The 18,979-nt window shown below is 34.8% G+C and overlaps 2 protein-coding genes across 6 annotated transcripts; both read right to left on the bottom strand.

Annotated features, from left to right (window-relative positions):
- Window positions 1-1,065: 1,065 nt before the first annotated feature.
- Window positions 1,066-6,495, bottom strand: LOC7478594 (mediator of RNA polymerase II transcription subunit 19a). 3 transcript variants are annotated; one of them, XM_024609051.2, is made up of 7 exons: window positions 6,161-6,493; window positions 4,661-4,761; window positions 3,373-3,656; window positions 2,994-3,227; window positions 2,613-2,672; window positions 2,319-2,462; window positions 1,066-1,400 (listed from the first exon to the last, which is right to left on the bottom strand). In XM_024609051.2, exons 2-6 carry the CDS (start codon window positions 4,689-4,691, stop codon window positions 2,412-2,414), a joined length of 660 nt encoding a protein of 219 aa, XP_024464819.2. In that variant the 5' UTR covers window positions 4,692-4,761; window positions 6,161-6,493; the 3' UTR covers window positions 1,066-1,400; window positions 2,319-2,411. The 3 variants fall into 3 exon arrangements, with proteins under 3 accessions (XP_024464819.2, XP_002312859.4, XP_052311673.1); XM_002312823.4 differs by having other exon boundaries at window positions 4,661-4,724; window positions 6,161-6,492; XM_052455713.1 differs by lacking the exon at window positions 1,066-1,400 and having other exon boundaries at window positions 2,618-2,672; window positions 4,661-4,724; window positions 6,161-6,495.
- A 980-nt stretch (window positions 6,496-7,475) lies between these two features.
- On the bottom strand, window positions 7,476-15,394 carry LOC7478593 (molybdopterin biosynthesis protein CNX1). Of its 3 annotated transcripts, XM_024609041.2 has the most exons (14): window positions 15,136-15,393; window positions 14,932-15,058; window positions 14,730-14,854; window positions 14,483-14,584; window positions 14,324-14,407; window positions 13,492-13,719; window positions 13,125-13,315; window positions 12,889-12,993; window positions 12,422-12,730; window positions 10,630-10,784; window positions 10,400-10,506; window positions 9,895-9,951; window positions 9,179-9,398; window positions 7,476-7,613 (listed from the first exon to the last, which is right to left on the bottom strand). In XM_024609041.2, exons 1-13 carry the CDS (start codon window positions 15,286-15,288, stop codon window positions 9,180-9,182), a joined length of 1,962 nt encoding a protein of 653 aa, XP_024464809.1. In that variant the 5' UTR covers window positions 15,289-15,393; the 3' UTR covers window positions 7,476-7,613; window position 9,179. The 3 variants fall into 3 exon arrangements, with proteins under 3 accessions (XP_024464809.1, XP_024464812.1, XP_024464811.1); XM_024609044.2 differs by lacking the exon at window positions 7,476-7,613 and having other exon boundaries at window positions 8,990-9,398; window positions 14,766-14,854; window positions 15,136-15,394; XM_024609043.2 differs by lacking the exon at window positions 7,476-7,613 and having other exon boundaries at window positions 8,990-9,398.
- Between the last annotated feature and the right edge of the window lie 3,585 nt (window positions 15,395-18,979).

An 18,979-nucleotide genomic window follows, 5' to 3' on the forward strand; every position in this document is an offset into this window, starting at 1 on the left:
CATACACTCCTGCTGTTAACCACTGGGGATTCCTTCACTTGCTTTTCAACACCAAGTTAATATCCTGTGCTTTGCTGAGCTCATCATTTGAAATTCCAAGAAGTTCTCTCCTAGCAAATCCATCTCAGTAAAGACCATTCTTCCCTTTCCAATAATCAGGAAAACTTCATTTTGGAATTCCATTTTCAACAAAAAGGCCATGGCCACACTGCAATGCAATATTAGAATTAATTAAAACACATTGCTTTGCTAACCCACTCCCAGGGACAAATACAAGAGCACCAGATGTTCATGTATCTCATGTAAAGAAATTTATTATAAAACTATTTAAAAAATAAATTTATTTTATATCCATGTCTGGTTACTCCAACCAAGCACATCTATGTTCCTCAACCTTGGGTTATGTGAGAGTCGGTTCTTTCCATTGTTTGGTGTTCCTCAATATTTGGTTCCACATCATTCTTGATTGCCAAACATGGGGATGCAACAGGAAGGGCGTCTCTACAGTCAACACGAGGTGATGCTAAAAAACGCAGGGTAAAACCTCCTATTAACTTATTATTGGTAATTGCTACTATGGCCTAAGCATACACCCCACTGACTCGGTATGGCTCCCAACTTGATAGTCAGCTATGCTCCCCGCCGTCATATAGAAATCATCCGTCCATTCCCAGCTGTTCCCAAAGAGATACGAAAGTTTCACTCAAACGACCTGGTGGAATTCTTGTCCTTAGTGTCCCCAGAATTATTGGCTGATCCAGAGCTTGGCATGCAGTTTGAGAGGCTTCATGTTGGCGATGTCTACTGTTTTTTTTGGGTTATTCTGAGTTCTGTCAAGCTGCTTCTGGTGGCTCAGTTGATGCTGCTGATATTGCTTTGAACTGGGTTACGTCGTTACAATAAAGTTCTTGCCTCACAGATTTTGGGGATATGTTGGTATACAAATGAACACGACAGAGATTCAGAATCCCAGAAAAGTCAAGCATTCAAGTGAATGTATGCAACCCTGACCATTTTAATTCTGGTTGGTTAACAAAGATGCACGCAATCATTGCCATAAAACACTGGGGAAGAAAGGAATTAATTTAATATACACAATCCCTACCCTAAAACATGTTCTTCCTACAACTCAAAAGCTAAAAATACTAAATGAAACTGATTATAGAACGAAGCTTTGAACTACCCTAAAAAGGATAAAATGATTACAATAATGTGTGTACATGCTGACATATCCAATGTACCGTAAAAGCTAAGGAAAAAGTGAAGGGATGGAAGTTTTCCCCTATTACCAGAAACTATATGATACAAGTTCCATTTTCTGCAAATTTCTACCCGGCATCCAAATGTTCTTGTCAGGTGAATTCACCATCTTCGCATTTTCAGTCAGTTCAAAACCTACCCTGCATAAAAATGAGAACGTAACATAAGAAATGTCTCAATGGTGTTAGTCAAAATAAGCAGAGGCAATGGTCGATGCTAAAACATATAGTTATACTCTGGTAGACAGAAGACTGCAGAGTGTGAGGATCAGAGGCTCTCGTGTTTGGGTGCTTCATACTTAAATCAGCCAAAAATTATCATTCCTACACATCTTTTTAGATAATGCCTGAGGAGAGCTTCCTCTTCTCTTTCAACAAATAATAAAACTTGAAGAAGTGGGACCACAGTGAGAAAACAATTAGAGAACTTATACAGAACCCTTGGTGGTTAGACCCAAAGATGGATTTCAGCAAGATACTTTCTAGCATCTTTAGGATTGAGTTTCAAAACCATGGTAACGAGATGGCAAGCAACAGTGCAGCACTCAAGATCTTCTTTATCTCCAGGCCTACCTTTAGCCACCTCCATCTCAACCTTCACGCACCCTTGATCTCCTTGAACTTAGCTCCATTTCCCATTAAAGCTAGCGAACTTCCCCTCCAAAAAAATAAATAGATAAGGGGCATTGGAGACCCACATCGCAAGTGAGACACCTCTAGTTTTTTTGGTCTCCTAATCACAATGTGTCTAGTTGATAATGGATCACATACAAACCAACTTGACCAGTGTAGTTTACAAGACAAAACCAGGATTAGCGTCTTTTTTAGCCTTAAAAAGGGGGCTAAAAACATTCTCCAGTGGAAAAGTTATTTCAAACATGTTCATAGAAGTCATTTTCGGTAGCCAAGAGCTGATAGCTTTTATATAACCAAAATTTACCATTAATTTATTTGTTTACTTTGGAGAGGGAGTATCTAGTAGGTGCACATTCACAAAATTAGTTTTCAAACATCAAATCAAAAGCAGGATAGAAATCATATTCTGGCAAAGGTATTTACCTCAGAAAAAAGGACAACTTTAAGTCAAAACCCCTTCCAAACTGTCGACTACAACCACTTCAAACAAAAATGAACTATAGTATGCCAACCGTTTCAGCCTGCTACCTTTATCACACCGATTTCATCAATCTTTGAGCTCTTATGCTGCAAGAGAACAGATTATAAAATATAGGGCTTGTTTAAGGAGAACCAGGAGCGAAGGAGTGAAAAGCAGGCAAGTAATTTATAACAAAAGGAGAGAGATGAGACTGAACATACTGCAAAATTACCATTACTTCAAACAAATATTATTACCTTACTTTTTTTGTGCTTATGCACATCATTAAGATCTTCATCCCCATCATGCTTCCTTTTCTGAAATCATACAACAAAAAAGTCAATATGTCACAATGCCATTGAGCATTCAAAAAAATTTAGAAAAAGAAAACATCACAGCATACATAAAAAATGGAATGTCAAAACCTCTGAGTAACAACAGTTCCTTCCTAGCCATCAGCATAATTTCAATGCTGAGTATGTCATTTATTTGCTTAGTAATATATACAATCATGCAACAACAAGTTGACTTCTTTACTATCAATATCAAATACCATGCAAGAGTAACTTAGCCCAGAAATTTCACTACTCCAAATTTATCAATCACATGTCAGTTGCAAGTGAGTAATGAGTTCTAACCTTTTCGTGGTGTTTTTTGGAGTGATCAGCACCAGAATCATGATGCCCACTTCTATCCTTCTTCTTCTCCTTGTCTTTGTCTTTACTCCGATCTTTATCTTTATGACGGCGTTTATGTTTCTTATGCTCTTTATCCTTCTCCTTATCTCTGTCTTTTTGTTTTTTATGCTTCCTATCCTTGTCCTTGGACTCACCTTTTGATTTCCCAGCTATGGTCGGAGTCCCCTTCTCTGCCTAAAGAAGATAAAAAAACAACAAAAAACAAATAAAAAATTCATTGGGACATCTAACAAGAGCCAGTGACAATTTGATCAAGCGTGCAAGACTAACTAAAGCAACTGATAATCCCATGAAATTCAGGGCAAGATAGATTTCTTACAGAAGGCAAATCTATGGGAGTAGTTTCCTTCAGTTGGAAGGCCTCTCTAAGTACATTCAAGTCAAAGGGCTGTATGCATGCATTACTATCTCTGGAGGTATTTTGGATAAGCTGATCCAATTGCATCCGTTCTCCTTTCCTAATTTCAGTGTCTCCCACCACATTGTGAAGATAATGTGTGTCAGCAATTGACAAAGGAAGTGACCGCTTGCAGAAATATTCGTAATGGGGCAACAGCTTGTAATGACTTATAAGATCAACAGCACCAGTCAGCTCTCTTGGTCCTGAAATTTCAAAAGGGCACCATCTCATAACCGTAACGAGCAAAATATTGTGCAAACCTCATTATATTCATTTTCACATTCTGAGTTTCTTCTTCATTGCCCTCTTCCTTTCCCTTCTTCATGTGGATGGAGAAAGTTCACGGTATTTGAACGACAATAAGAAAAAAATAAACTAAGCTAATATTGCTGTGTAAATAAAGACAACATGAAATCTGGTCTTAATTTTTCAGGTATTGAGAAACACTCAATAAAGAAGATAAGCTGGGCACACAATGACAATTGGGGGTAAAATAAGGTTTTTTTTCTTAATTCACAGAAAAAAGGGGGAAGGAATAAAGCCCAGTTGCATATGCATGCGTTACATCCAATCCCATGTATAAATGTATACAAAGATGATAACAAGATGAGGCTTTAAAAAGTCAGTGATCAACAATGCTAAAGAACTTAAACTGTGCTGAAAGATTATTTATATTTATGTTTCTAAATAGATATTTTCAGAAGAGCCCATGAATTGTTAACTAATCATTCTCCACTTTTGAACCAAAAATACTTAATTAAGGGTTATAGACCTAACAATCAATCCTACCTACACTCTTTTATATCAATATTTGTTTCTATAATACGTTCTTGGATAAAATTTACAGCAGTTTTCATACCCCAGGAGGTCTGGTGAAAACACATGAACTATGTGATAGAACAGGACACAATGGCCTTAACTTTCCTTTGGACCGTGTGATAGATGATAGAATTGGTGATATCATTTCAGCTTTGGTTAATGTAACATTTTAATTTGGTTTGGGAGGAGGGCAAAAGGAATTATGCTTCACCAATACAAGAAAGCTACGTCCCCATATCATTCGAGAAAGATCCAGCTATGTAGTGATTTGACATGGGTAATGATGATAACACACTAAGGATTCAAAAATATTGTTTACAAGCAAAATCAAGAGGGGGTAGGGGTAAAGCAGCAACAAACCAAAAATATTGTAAAAACTAACTCTTACCTCTTCCAAACTTCTTGCTTTCCGGATCCATGGATCAATGTTTCATGACCAGGTGAACCACCAACTGCATGTTATTTATCACAAGAGAAAAGGCTTCATAACTATCAAATACCATTAAAAATGAATTTCAGCATATAAACAAAGAATGCATCAAGCAGCTACCTTTCCAGTCAGACTAAATCCAAGCATATACAGAACAAGATGTTTGAAAAATAAAACTGCTGCCAAAGTTGGGCAACATAAAAAGATCACAACAAGCGTCAAATATAGCATGCTCACATGTTAAGTTCATGCTATAGGCAAAAACTCAACAAGCATGCAGGCTTTCAATAAATCTTTCTCTTGTTTTATAATATGTTAGATCTACACTGTTCACTATCTTTTGTAGGGTCACTATATTTTGAAGAGGAAATTGGATATTCTTTTGTCAATAGAAAAGATTAACATTGGGAATTTATATAAACTTCTGGGAAACAAGGTAATCTATAATGCTCATAATTCCAAACACCATATAAAGCATTAGGAGAAATCCTCAAGTCCAAAAGATGCAACAAGGCAGAGACCTGGCAGCTTGAAGATCACACATGATTCATAGGATGAGAATTTCAATAAAAAACCCTGTAAATTAGGGCATGTGATATCTGTCAGAGATTTATTATACAACTTAACAGCTAGCCATCAGAAATAAGCTTCCGAATTTTCTAGAAAATGATAATATGACCTAATTAATTACTCAAGTCAGTTTCTTGGTTCTACTACTTATGTATAACATAGATAAACTTTTCCAGCTAAACTGGGCTATAAAACCGTTCCTACACAACACTCAAAAGATACAAACGCAAAAGGAAAGAAAAAAAGAAAACCCAGATGAGAAGCAATGTAAGGCGATGCTTTCACACGATTTAAATGAGAAAAACCATCACAATCTCATTATATCATATCAGATCATGTTCACCTGCACAACCCTCTTCTAGACATACAACTATCAGAGAAAACTCAACAGACACTCAAAAAGAAAGAAAAAGAAAAGAAAAAGAAAACCCAGCCAAGTAATGTAAGGCAATGTTTTCACAGGATTTAAATGAGATAAACCATCGCAATCCCATTATATCACACACACCAGATCATATTCAGCTGCACATACAATTATAAAACAACGTTTTCCCTTCTTCCATACATACATGATGGAAGGATTCAAAATTGCACGATCACTCCTAAGCTAGCAAGCACGCATAAATCAATGCACCAAAAAGATCAAACCTTTTGACAAACCCCGAACAATAATTACTCTGTAAGCTAGCTGTCTTAATCATTCTGAAAAGTCGATTTTAACCCGATAAAGTCTCACCGCCACTGTTAAACTAAGTCCACGAATTCTCTAAATTCACTAACCTAATCGCATTATCTCAAGCAGGAATGGCATATAGTTATAATTTCAAGGAAATATCACAAAACCCTAATTTTAGCAATCAAAAAGATAGAAATTTTGCTTAAACAAACCTTTGACATGGATCCAGAATTCGGGTATATCTTTACTCTTCAAGATCACGAGGACAAAACCATAAATTTATTATACCCTTCCTCCTCCCCCTCCTTTTCCACAACCCCTCTTTTCAAGTTCGGCAACAAGGAGCTTAAAAAATCGAAACCTTCTTGGCTGTGAGATTGGGAATTGAAAATTGGAAATGCCCAATTGCAGGAATTGGAGAGAGAGCGAGAGCGAGAGCGAGAGCGCGAGTGAATTTGATGGATCAGAGAAGATTCGAGAGGGAGAGAGACAGGGAGTGAGACAGTTTATTTATAGCAGACGAAATTGGGTGCTTTTTTAGGGTTTATTTTGAAAGGGTCCCCAATTGGGAGTCTTAAGAGATCGGGGTAAGCTCATGTTAGTCCCTGACCAATACTTTTATTTCTCAATTAGATTCCTAAACTATGTTTTTATGCAATTTAATCCATATTATATCAAATAATTATCAGTTGGACGATGAATACTTCCGTCAAAAAATATGCCTCAGCATCTGCATGGGCATTTTTGTAAATAAAAGAATCAAATTGAGGATTATTGGATTTATTGGTAATGAAAGCACAGGTTTGGAACTCAATTTGTAAAAAGACTCGTGGGTCAAGGATTCATTTGATATTACTCCATAACAATTTCAAGCAATGTTATTAGTTAAAACAAAACCTGGAATTTATTAAATTTGAATGATATAGTAAGATTTTAATTTGAACTTTTTTTTTTTTAAAAAAAAGTTATTTTCAGTTTTTAAAAAATTAAAACAATATTATTTTAATTAAAATAATTATAATTAATTCAAATTAAATCACCTTACCCATAAACTAGGCCTGCCTTGAGACAGTTGAGCTAGTTCTTGATTGGTCTCTCATCGTTTTTTCCAATTTATTTTGATTATTTTGCTCAGACATGTTCCTCACGTTTTCCTCATTTTGCAAAAAATCACTCCATTTATTTAACCCGATAAAACTTGAGTCGCCATCTCGAGCAAGAAGGAACATGTTTTTGGGTTCTTTAACCCTAGCTCGAGCCTACCCTGTATCTGAATGGGCCGGCCAGACCAATTTGTCAACGTTAGGGTTTACTGGCAAGAAATCATCCATGGCCTCAGGGCTCTCAAGAAGAAACACACTAGAATTCAAACGAGAGAATCAAATGAAGAGACGGTGGATAGACATGTTGAGCAGGTAAATAGATTTGTCAACGTTAGGTTTTACTGGCAAGAAATCACCCATGGCCTCAGGGCTCTCAAGAAGAAACAGACTGGGATTCAAACGAGAGAATCAAATGAAGAGACGGTGGACAGACATGTTGAGCAGGTAAATAGATGAAGTCAACTACAACCAGAGAGTTATTGATACAAAATTCAAACTCTATAAGAAGTAAACCACTAGCAAACATAAATTACATGTTTTCTGTTTTCTCCTCCCCGATATACTTAGGCCGTGTTTGATTGCAGGAAAGTGAATTCCTGGAATTCACTTTCCTTGTTTTCCCATGTTTGGCAGCAATATAAGAAAATAGTCAAAGAAAACTGAATTCCGATCAACATTTTAGAGTCGTTTTATTAAAAGAAAGTGTTTTCCTTCTGATAAAGAAAGGAAAACACTTTCCTTTTTTCAGTAGGGCTCTCTCTCTCGTCAAAAACGTTTGGAAGCAAAAACAATTACAGAAACATTCACCGGACAATTGAAGCATTTTGTTCAGCAAGCCACGAAAAACACAATTTTTCCATGACAGTTTTCTTCAAAAACCACTCACATTCGGCAGTTTTATTCTAACCAAACAAACCAATTCAAGGCACTTGAAAATCCCCAAACTATGTTAATCAATCTTCCCCAGCAAAAAGCAGCCCCTCCCTGTTACCCCATCCCCGGATCCAGCCCCTCCCTTGCTCTGTTTTTTTTTTAACAGTAGCCGGGGGAGAAAGAGGAGAACTGGGAAGGAGGAGCCCTGTTGCCTCTCTGGCTTTATAAAAGGGGGGAGCGCACTGGAGAATGGGGGGCTTTTTGATAGAAAAACAGGACGAAGGAATAAAAAAAATACAAGAGCAGAGGAAACCGTGGCAGACCTTAAAGAAGACGCAAACAGAGGGGTGCTTTGGACAGATAAAACAGGGACATGGGGAACCAGGAGACAGGGCCTAACACAGGAGGAAAAACGAAAAACAGAGAAAACGGGAAGAGAAGGAAAGAACGATCATTGTCTCCGCCATCTCGAGCACCAGAGACAGAAGACAGAAGACAGAGAGGGAACAAAAAAGAAGCACAGAGAGGAAAGCCATAAGAGAAGCGTACAGGAGGAATAAGAACGAACAGGGGAAGACGAAAACACAGAAAAAAAAGAGAGAAAAACTAGTGAACAGACACAAAACAAGCATACAAGAGAGCAGAAGAGAAACCAGGAATTAATTTGATACGAAGTCAGGGGAAGGAAGCTTTGAAGGAATTAATTTGATACTTGTGAAGTCAGGGGAAGGAAGCTTTGAAGGAATTAATTTCTGTGTTTGTGCAAGAGTTAATGAGGGGAATTAACAAAAAAATCTATTTATCTTTTAAACAAAACTTCATACCAAAAAAAAACAACCAAATATATAAGAAAAAAAATATAGTAATAGGTTTTACTTAAAAAATATTTCACAAGTTTATTTTTATATAATATGATATAATATATATAGTTATATTTTATAAAATAAGCTATGTATGAATATATATTATAATAAAAAAAATTCATCATTATACTTTTTAGATTTTATTTTTTTATTGCAAGTGATTAAATATTTATATTAAATATTTTATATATATTAGATATACTTGAAAGAAAAATAATTCATTAATAAATTATTTTCCAGTTCATTTTCCATAACATAACCAAACACTGGAAAGTGTTTTCCAGTTCATTTTCCATAACACTACCAAACATCGGAAAATACTTTCCCAGAATTCACTTTCCCCGGAATTCATTTTCCAAAAGGAAACAACTTTCCTGCAAACAAACGGAGCCTTAATGGGAACATGAACAGCCGGGCTCTGTGTGGTTGCCAGAGGCCAGCTTATGGCTGCGTTCCCATGTATCTACAGGTTCTGCTTCTGCATGAGTAATGTGACGAGGATGTTTCTCTCTCTTGTCTCCCTTGATCTGCTTTAGTGCATGCTTGAGAGCAGGCAATAAAGCCTCCACGCATTCTGCAACCGCATTAGGATTCCCAGGCATATTGATGATCTGAAAATATGGTTGAAAAGACATGGATCAAGGAAAGCAAGGGTGTACTGGAAATGATTTATATCATTGAGTCCAGACCACACTGGATCACCAATTTGGCAACTCAAAAGATGGGTATCAACAGTAATTTATAGCAAATCAAGAATTGTTCTCAACAACACAACCATCATGTCAAAACAATCTTGACTGTTATTTTTAGCCGACAGTCCAACTTTCAGAGATAACTTCAACGTTGATTTATAATTCTAACTATGAACTATCGATTTTATTTCCCTGCTGCACGTTATTAATGTAAGTTCTTTTCATAATCCCTGCGGTTGAAATGTGTTTAAAGTTTGCCTACTGATAAATCCTAAATAAACGAACAACAAAATTAAATCCCTGATGATTGCTGGAAGCATTTGCGAGAAAAGAAATAAAGAACAGAACATTGAGATGCTTCCCTTCCACACTATTGTTTAGAAGATTAACAATTTAAAAATGATTGTGACCTTACCAATGTTGAGCCTCTTATTCCTGCTGCAGATCGTGATAGCATAGCAAAAGGTGTCACCTGTATTAGATGAGGAAAGGGAAGTGAAAATTCTTTTGAGCAAAAAGTGCTTCTGCAGCAGTAAGATCACAGCAATTCCACCAATGTCGGTGTTGTTAGCAGATTAATTTATGGCCAATTCTCATTGTACTTATAGAATCTCATCGCAAACACAAACACTCCCTAAAAAAATGTATTGTGAGAATTGGATTCACAAATGGAATGAGCATGATCTATTTTTTGCACTTCAAATGTACAAATCAATGCTGCTTGGCTACATCTCCAAACACACAAAAGTTCTATCATTGAATCAAAAATTAGATGCAACATAAGAAAGAAACCAAGAAAAGCATGCAAAATGCATTGCTTTGAGTTTCCAATTTACACCACCATTTTCGGAGTAAATGAATAGCATACCTCATGGATTTAAACATTAGTAATATATAAAAGAAGGCAGGTGTTATGGTACCTTTAAACTCTCTTGCATCATGACATATAGAAGGCCAGGTGTTTCCTTCTCAATTAACTCCTTGGTTGCTTCAGGAGTCACATCTCTCGGGCTAAAGCCAGTGCCACCTTCATTAAATAAAATAACAATAGAAAAGGGGAAAAGGCTCGAGAAAAGAAGAAGGAAGAAGCAGTATTGTGATGCATTCAACTTAAGAATTTGGCAAGGTAAAGAATTATGAAGAACCTCACCTAAGGTAAGAATGAGATCCATTCTATCAGTATCACTCCATTTCTGCACAACAGCCTTGATTTTGCTCACATCATCTGGGACAACAGCTGTTGAAACTACTCTTGCTCCTAATTTTTCTGATGAGGAATTTACAACTGACACTGCCCTGGGGCCACTGCAAATGTCCAAACCCTTTTGAGATTATTCAACTTTCAGAGCTTAGATAAACCCAGGAACATAGAAATAGAAATTCATGATACTTATTTGTAATTCTAAACTCAATCAATTTAAACAAACACATTTTTCCCAACAAGAAAAGGACAAACAGTCTAATTTCTCCAGACTGGCAAAGCTAGGTTTCATAACAGTCCACACTTCAATCTTTTTGATATGGCACCATAGACAAGCAAGTCAGAATCTAAAAATCCACGTCAAGGATATAATTTTACATCCCTTACGAAAATCATAGTTGTGTACTCAGTTCAGCAACATGTACATGTTCGAAAAGAAGAAGGTTTGGGGTAAATAGTTCAAGATAACAAGTTCCACGGAATGGGTGGAACCATAGGCATTGAGAATTAGTTGGGGCAAGAACAGGGACTTAAAGTTGAAATATCGTATGCAAGAAGGGGATAAAATATGCATGGAAAAATATTAAGAGATGACTAAGATTTCAAGGCAATGTGTTTTAGCAACAGAGAGAAACAAATCCAAGTTCCAACAGGCCTCAATGGCTTGAAATAATTGGAAAAGACCTTTCGGTTTTTGTGGTTAGAAATGGATGGTTCTGAGTTGGTGGAAGTTTTTGTATTCATTTGGTATCAATGAGGACAATAATCTACCGAGAAGTCTTGTGATCATTGTAGTTAGGAGGATCTGGACAGGAAAAGAAAAACTTCTTTAAAAAAAAGTCAGAAATCACTCCTTCCCAAAGCGGTTATGGTATAGAATATGTTTGTGGCTTCCTCATGGTTTTCTACTACAAAGGAATTTTTGCAAGTGTATTTAGCAGATGTTAAGGAATGGGACACCATTTCACCTTTTTTGTTATATTCTTTCTCTTCTTGATTTGCAGATATATCTTATCCTCCTCTTTGTAGGTTTCAACTAAAGTCATCAAAACAACTTACTGAGACAAGAGAATCCCATCAATATGGCTTGCAGACCTAGCTATTATTTAAAATACTGTTGCAAAGTACTCAATGCTTTCCATGTTTAACTCTGACAAGGAGCAATATTGACTTCGCTCTTTTGATTTAGCATCAATTAAGTGACCCTTCTGAAATAATTATTCAGACAGGTGTATCTAGATGCATTAATACATACAATTTGAACCATCTGGGTGTGTTTGTTTACGTGGCCATGCCACGCTTTAAAAAAAATGATTTTTTTTGCTTCAAATTCATTTTTTTAGTGTTTTTGGATCGTTTTAATGTACTGATGTAAAAAAAAAAAACATTATTTTGATGCATTTGCAAGCGAAAAGCACTTTAAAAAGCAATCGTTATCATAATATCAAACACTATCAGAGTGTCATTAAGTTTGGTTTGGCATATAGGTCTGTTACCTTAAGATATTGATCAATATTCAATTTAAAAGTAATGAAACAGCCACAAGCACCTTGAATCTGTTCATTCACAAAAATTCATGAGGTAGGTGGTTACATATTCAAACAATGCAAATCACCATATTTGAATAATATGTTTTGTGATGGCAAGGAAACTAATAGCAGTGCTTAGTCTATCAAGTAAGTAACAGCTTCTGTGCAGTTGACGCTAAAATGTTGGGAAAAAGCAGCATGCGATACCATACCTTCGATCAGGCCCAGCCCCTGATGCAACAGTGTCACTCACTGTTAAAATAGCAACTTTGAACTCACCATTCAAGGTCTCACCAGCAATTGTTTCTCTACAAGTATTTCTCTGTGCTGAAGAAGCTGCATCTGATGATAAGCCAATCTCACTACTAGAAGTACTAGTTAAATCAGAAATTATGATGGCTGAGACAGAAGTTCCGGCAGGAATCACACTGCCTGTTGCGGGCAACTCCAATAAAGCATTAGCTGATTTCATACTTAAAAGCCGACTGCTCATTTGATGACCAGTGCTCTCAGCAACAAATCTGATATCCACAAGAATGGGACACATTTTAATACAGTTGAGTCTTTCTTATACTGGGTAAACCAAATAACCCAGAGGAAGTCAGGAACAAGTTGGATCCAACTGAATCCCAACCCTCCAGGGCCCCACATCCAAAGGCAATATCTCTAAGCAACATACCCAGGATTGCCTGATCCATCATTGGCCTTCCATCTAATAATTGCACGATGAAATTCCGGTCGCACTGGATCTGCCTTTATGGGCTGGTGAAGACAAGCCTGCACTCTGAGTAAGAGATAGTAAATTAGAATCTCATAGTCAAATCTATCACTCTAAATTGCAGTCCAACGTTGAAAGAAATTGCAACTGGAGTAAGTATGAGAAAAGAAGAAAAATGTTTTTGAAGTCTCAGCAACCTCAGAAGATGAGGATTTGCACATCCAGCAACAAGGCGGATGGCAGGGACTACAAAGAGATGGAAACAAACTAGACAGCTCACTGGATTTCCAGGCAATCCAAAAGCCAGAATTTTCCCTGATGCAATACTGTCAGCTGGTTTCGAGTTGATTTCTGCAAATGTCAAAGGTTTTCCTGGCTTCATGCAAACCTGGAGATGATCAACACCAAAACAACATGATGTAGAATTGATCGTAGCTTAACACTTATTTCTTCCAATTATCACCACTTAATCTGGACCTACTAAACCTCAGAACATATATTTATAAAACAAAACACTGCCAAAGTAAAATAATAAAAAAAGCATACAAATGGACACAAATTTACCTTGTTAAAATGTACGGTCCCTCTGTTTTCGAGCAATGGTTTCACAAAATCCCTGTCTCCCATGGAAACACCACCAGAAGTCAGAAGAATGTGAATCCCAGCAGAAAAGGCTTTATCCAGGATCCTCTCAAGTTCTTCCTTGTCATCTCGAGCAATTCCAAGGTCAAGAATCTTGCATTGCTGCTGTATTGCAGCTGCCAGTAACATAGCACGGTTGGAGTCCCTAATCTACATAGAGCTGAATAGGATAAATTTTTTAACTTAAGAAACACAAACCACATGGAAAATATTGTGTAACATTGATGGAAAACAAAGGGATCTGTCTATGAATTGGAATAAAAGATGGTCTTATTCATGCTAAATAGCCATCCTGCAACCAATTCTGATGAATCCAATATGGTAGTTTACTGGAGTAACATCAATGGTAAGACACGGCAACTGCTCTCTGCAAAGTGCCTAAATATTTATGCTGCTAGGAAAAATAAAATAGCAACCAGTTCTAAAAAAAGTCTCAAATCCATGAACCTATAAAATTATTTACAGTAAAAATAATCATTTTCAATCCAAAAGGTCCATTCTTTAAGTAGAATAACATCTGAATCCACATGTTTTTGTGTTTAATGCAAAGAGAATAAGAGATTTCTCAATCTAAGAAATTTCAATTTACCTAAATCAGTCAGTAATTTACTTAAATTTTACAGGATTTCAGTGAATTCACTGTCCTAATGCATGGTCGTTATAGCCCATTTTCCCCTCCTTGCATTGAATTATCTTAGGCACTGCTGCGTTTAGCTTCAACCACCGAGTTGAAGTTTCCAGAGAAATATAATACCTGGCCACGATTTAGAACACCAGTTGTTGGCTCCACGAGTTCATCTCCAGTAGAAAGCACCGCAATCGTAGGCATAGGATATACCTAAATGACAGCACAATCTCTCATATTCTGGATGAACATATTAATCAGTCATAAAAATGAGAAGCAAAACAATACCTTCACCATCATTACACCAACAGTAGCAAGCAACCCAATCTCCGAAACACCTAACCTTTCTCCACATTTTAATACCACAACATCTTTCTCAATGTCACATCCCTGCCAAAATACACTAGTTATTAACTAAAAAAATACATTTCTATGCGAATTTCGACCACAATGAAGCCACATTACAATTTACAGCCAATTTCATTCCACGTAATGTTCGTACACATAATTCTAACCCTAATATTCAAAACCATACCACAGGACGAATATCAACGCCTTTGCGAGTCTGTACCATTATTTTCACTCGCTCAACCAAAGGGTCTTTGACCTTTCTGGTATCCTCAACCTGGACAACTGCGTCCGCTCCATCAGGTATCGGTCCTAAAAACAAAATAATTAAAATTTGAACAAAAATACAAATAAAACCCATCACCGGATTCTGTTATCATAAAATTTACCTCCGGTAGTAACATAAGCAACGGTTCCAGGAGTTAAGGTAACACCAAGTCCATCATTTCCGGCTCTTGATTCTGTTATAACCGGATATTCTCCGGGTCCGTCTGATGCTATCACTGCATATCCATCCTTTAAAGAAAAAAATTATTAAAAAAAGAAAATTAATCGTTTTAAAAGTCTTATTTTATTAATTAATGAATGAAAACCTTGACTGAGGCAGGATAAGGAGGGAGAGGATCGGGGGCGCGAATATCTTCGGCGAGGACTTTGCCAAGAGCGTCGTGAAGTGGAACGGAGACAGGTAGCAGACGCTGAGCGACTTTGAGAATGGTTTGGAGAGCTTCCTCTGCTGATATCATCGTCGGATAGTATTGCCGATTCTGCGGCGGAGACCGTACAGTCAAAACGATGGAGACGAGTGAAAGAGGGCGAGAGAGAGCCGAGGACTGTTTTTTAAACACTTGTTTGAAGGATGAAATTCAATTGAATTTATAAATAAATTTAAATTTAATTTGGAATAAAATATTAAATTATATTATACTTGAAAATTGAATTAATAATTTTTTATTCAATAACTCTTGTATTTATTTCAAAAAAGTATTATATATATGACTTTAGCTATATCGAAAACCAGACTAAATTATCTCAAAAAAAAAAAATAATTTCAGGCAGTGATAATCTAAGATAAATCTGGTTAAATTTACTAAAACACGACTTGAAATATAAGATCAAAATAACCTGCAAAAATAAAAATAAAAAAATCATAAAGTTCAAGACCTAATAACATAATGTCAAATAAAAAATAAAAAATATATATAATGATAAAAAAAAAACTTGAGTCAACTCGGGCTAACTTAACGAACCTACAACCTGCGATATAAGATCAGGATAGAAAAAAAATTTCAAAAGAAGAACTTACAAAAAAAAAAATTAACAAAATAAAAATAAAAAAACCCGGGTTAATTTTATTAATTTACTCTCGGAATAACCAAACATACTACAAATCTTAAGGGCAAATAATTTAATGCAAAATAATGAAATTGAAAAAAAAAACTCATAAAAAAACCAAGGAAAATAAAATTGAGTCAACTTGGGTTAACTCGACTAACTTGCCACCCGTGACATGAGATCGGGGTAAAAAAAATTATACTTACAAGATAAGGACCTAACAAAAAAGATCGAAGTTAAATAAAAAAACATTGAGAAAAAAATATAAATTGACCCGGTTTAGCTTGACAAAACCTGCTCTTGAAATAACAAAACAATAAAAGATGTAAATAAATAACAAAGTTCAAGGTCAAATAATTTAATGTAAAATGATGAAATTAAAAAGCAAATCATTAAAAAATAGAGAAAAAAATTCGAGTTCATCCAGGTTAACTCGACCAATTTGCCACTCACGACATGAGACCGAAACAAAAAAAGAACTAGATTTCCAAAAAACACACTTAGCAAAAAGACCAGAGTTAAATTAAAAAAAAATTCATAAGAAAATGTAAGTTAACTTGGGTTTACTTGACTAACTTGTACTCGAGATAACGCTGCATAAAGAAGAGTGAAAAAACCATATAGCTCAAGGATGAAAGTGTAAAAAAAATTTGAGGATACAAAATCTGAGTCAACTATAATTAACTTCATTAACCTATCACTAAGTATATGACATTAAGATAACACAAAATAAAAAAAGTGGAACAAACAATGAAACCAATGACTTAGTAATAAAATGCCTAATCATGAATTTGAAAAACAAAACATTAATTTTCAATAAAAGATTGCATTGTTAGAAGGGAACCATGAAAAAATAACAAAATAAAATATTCAACTATAAAACAATTAAAAATACAAACAATGCAGACCAAATATGATATAAAAAATGAAAGAAAATAATCAGGGGAAAAGTTGGAAAAAAACTAAGAAAAAAAAATCGAAAGAATTAAGACCAAAACTGGATATAAAATCAAATGAAATTAAATGTTTAGGGATAAAATTGAGAAAATGATAAATAAAGAAAATGATAAGAATACAACAATCAAAAGAGTCATGACCATATATGGTTTAAGAAAACGAATGCAATGAAATATGAAGGGATGAAATTACAAAAAAATAATAATCAATAAAAGTATAAAACACATAAATAGAGCAATCACAAGTAGATAGACCAAATCAAATTAAAAAATCAAATTGAATAAAATACTCAGAGATGAAATTGAAAAAAAAACTTCAAAAAGCATTAAAAGTCAAATAAACAACGATCATGATAAGGAGGGCCAAAATTGATCAAATCACAAACCAAAGACCACAATTGTTTTTTTAAGGTCATGCGTGAATTTCTAGCGAATGAGAGAGAGAAAAGTGAGAAAAAACCAATTTTAAAAAAGGATGTATAAAAAGACCGCACTTAAACCGGGTTCATCATAAAAACTGGTGGATCATGTCATGAGACTGAGATTATCCTATGAAAGGCAAACACGAAAAAATTACAAAGCAAAATTTTAAATCATAAAAAAATAAAATTAAAACAACAAGCACTAAACCTTGCACATAAAATAATTAAAAGAAACTAACCACAAATTAAATTGAAAAGCAAAATAAATGAAGAAAAGAATAGAAAAAAAGAATAATAGAAAAAATAAGGACCAAAATCAGAAATAATAATAAAAAATTAATTTAAAAGGACAAAATAAGAAAAAAATAACGCAAAGGATAAAACAATAGCAATAAAAAAATATATGACCAAATTTGATATAAAAATGTAATGAAATTAATTAATGAGGGATGAAATTAAAAAAAAAACTTCAAAAAACAATAAAAAAATAGAAATAAAAGAAACAAGGACCAAATTCAAAACAAATAAAAACTAGTGGAGACAACTGGTTTTTTAAAGGCTATGTACAAATACCAAGGCTCAAGAGAGAGAAAAAAATAGAGGAGAAAAAACTTAATAACTTCTAAACCGCCGCTATCATGACCACAAGTGCCTCTTTAGCAGCTGCGACACCACCTAACGCATTGAATAAGATGGCGGTCGACAGATTTTGGCTATCAAAATAAGCTCCATGAGCCTCCAGAATGGTGCATGGGACATTGACATGCGGACGCTTGAACAACACGCGTCAGCCTCTACAGTTGATTTGTTAATATTTTAAAAATGCAAATTATTAAACAAGACCCAATGACATATGAATATTACAGAAAAACCATCTTGCAGAGACAAAAATACCTTCCCAAGCCAGCCTTATTTTTTAGTCAAAGGTTATATATGTCATTTTACTATACAAAAATTATGAAGACAAAAAAACCCTCTTTGCAAGGCTAGCATTTTTGAGCTAGCACTGTGCAAATATATATATATATATATAAAAGGCAATAAGATATTTTTATTGTATATTATAAGAAGTAAATGACTAAATTACCCTTGATCAATTTAAAAGTAACACTTGAATCATCTAAAAAAGTCGACTTGACTCTTACTTCCAAAGCAATTGTTAATTGCAATAAAAGACAAAATGATCAATATACTGGTTGAATCCACATCGTTTCTCCTCACAATACACAGTAAATAACCGAGTTTTTTTAGTTGTTTTTTAATGAAATATAACTATTTTAAAAAAAATATAAATAGATTTATCTTACATTCATTTTTTATCAAAAAAACTTTGGAAAATATATATTTGAGTATGGTGTTTGATAATTGGTATTATAAGGTGAAACGAAGTTTTTAGAAATATAACTACTGTTTTGTTATGTTTTTAATTTTTTTTGTTTTAAATATTTTTTTGATAATTTTAACATGTTGATATTAAAAATATATATTTTTTAAATTATTATTTTAATATATTTTCAAGTAAAAAACACTTAAAAAATAACTTTTATGACTGTCAAACTTGTTATTGGTATCAATGAAGCTATTGGTGCTAAGCCTGCTACCAGGGGTGTTCATAACTCTGGTTTGGGTTAAAAATTCTAATCAAACCGGATTTTTTAATATCTAGAAATTTTGACCCAGATCAAATCGAAAACTAATTCAAACTGAATTCGTTTTTGTTCGGT

The sequence above is a fragment of the Populus trichocarpa genome, chromosome 9, assembly GCF_000002775.5.
Source record: "Populus trichocarpa isolate Nisqually-1 chromosome 9, P.trichocarpa_v4.1, whole genome shotgun sequence".
NCBI lineage: Eukaryota > Viridiplantae > Streptophyta > Magnoliopsida > Malpighiales > Salicaceae > Populus > Populus trichocarpa.

What these genes read in the sequence shown, in the direction of transcription:
- LOC7478593 (XM_024609041.2), bottom strand. Translation starts at nt 15,288, where the DNA reads ATGATATCAGCAGAGGAAGCTCTCCAAACCATTCTCAAAGTCGCTCAG. An exon ending in TGATGCAAGAGAGTTTAAAG is followed by an intron (nt 9,952 to 10,399) that starts GTACCATAACAC and finishes CATCTAATACAG; the next exon opens with GTGACACCTTTTGCTATGCT. An exon ending in GAATAAGAGGCTCAACATTG is followed by an intron (nt 9,399 to 9,894) that starts GTAAGGTCACAA and finishes CCATATTTTCAG; the next exon opens with ATCATCAATATGCCTGGGAA.
- LOC7478594 (XM_024609051.2), bottom strand. Translation starts at nt 4,691, where the DNA reads ATGGATCCGGAAAGCAAGAAGTTTGGAAGAG. An exon ending in CTCCCATAGATTTGCCTTCT is followed by an intron (nt 3,228 to 3,372) that starts GTAAGAAATCTA and finishes TATCTTCTTTAG; the next exon opens with GCAGAGAAGGGGACTCCGAC. An exon ending in ATAAGCACAAAAAAAGTAAG is followed by an intron (nt 2,463 to 2,612) that starts GTAATAATATTT and finishes GTTCTCTTGCAG; the next exon opens with CATAAGAGCTCAAAGATTGA.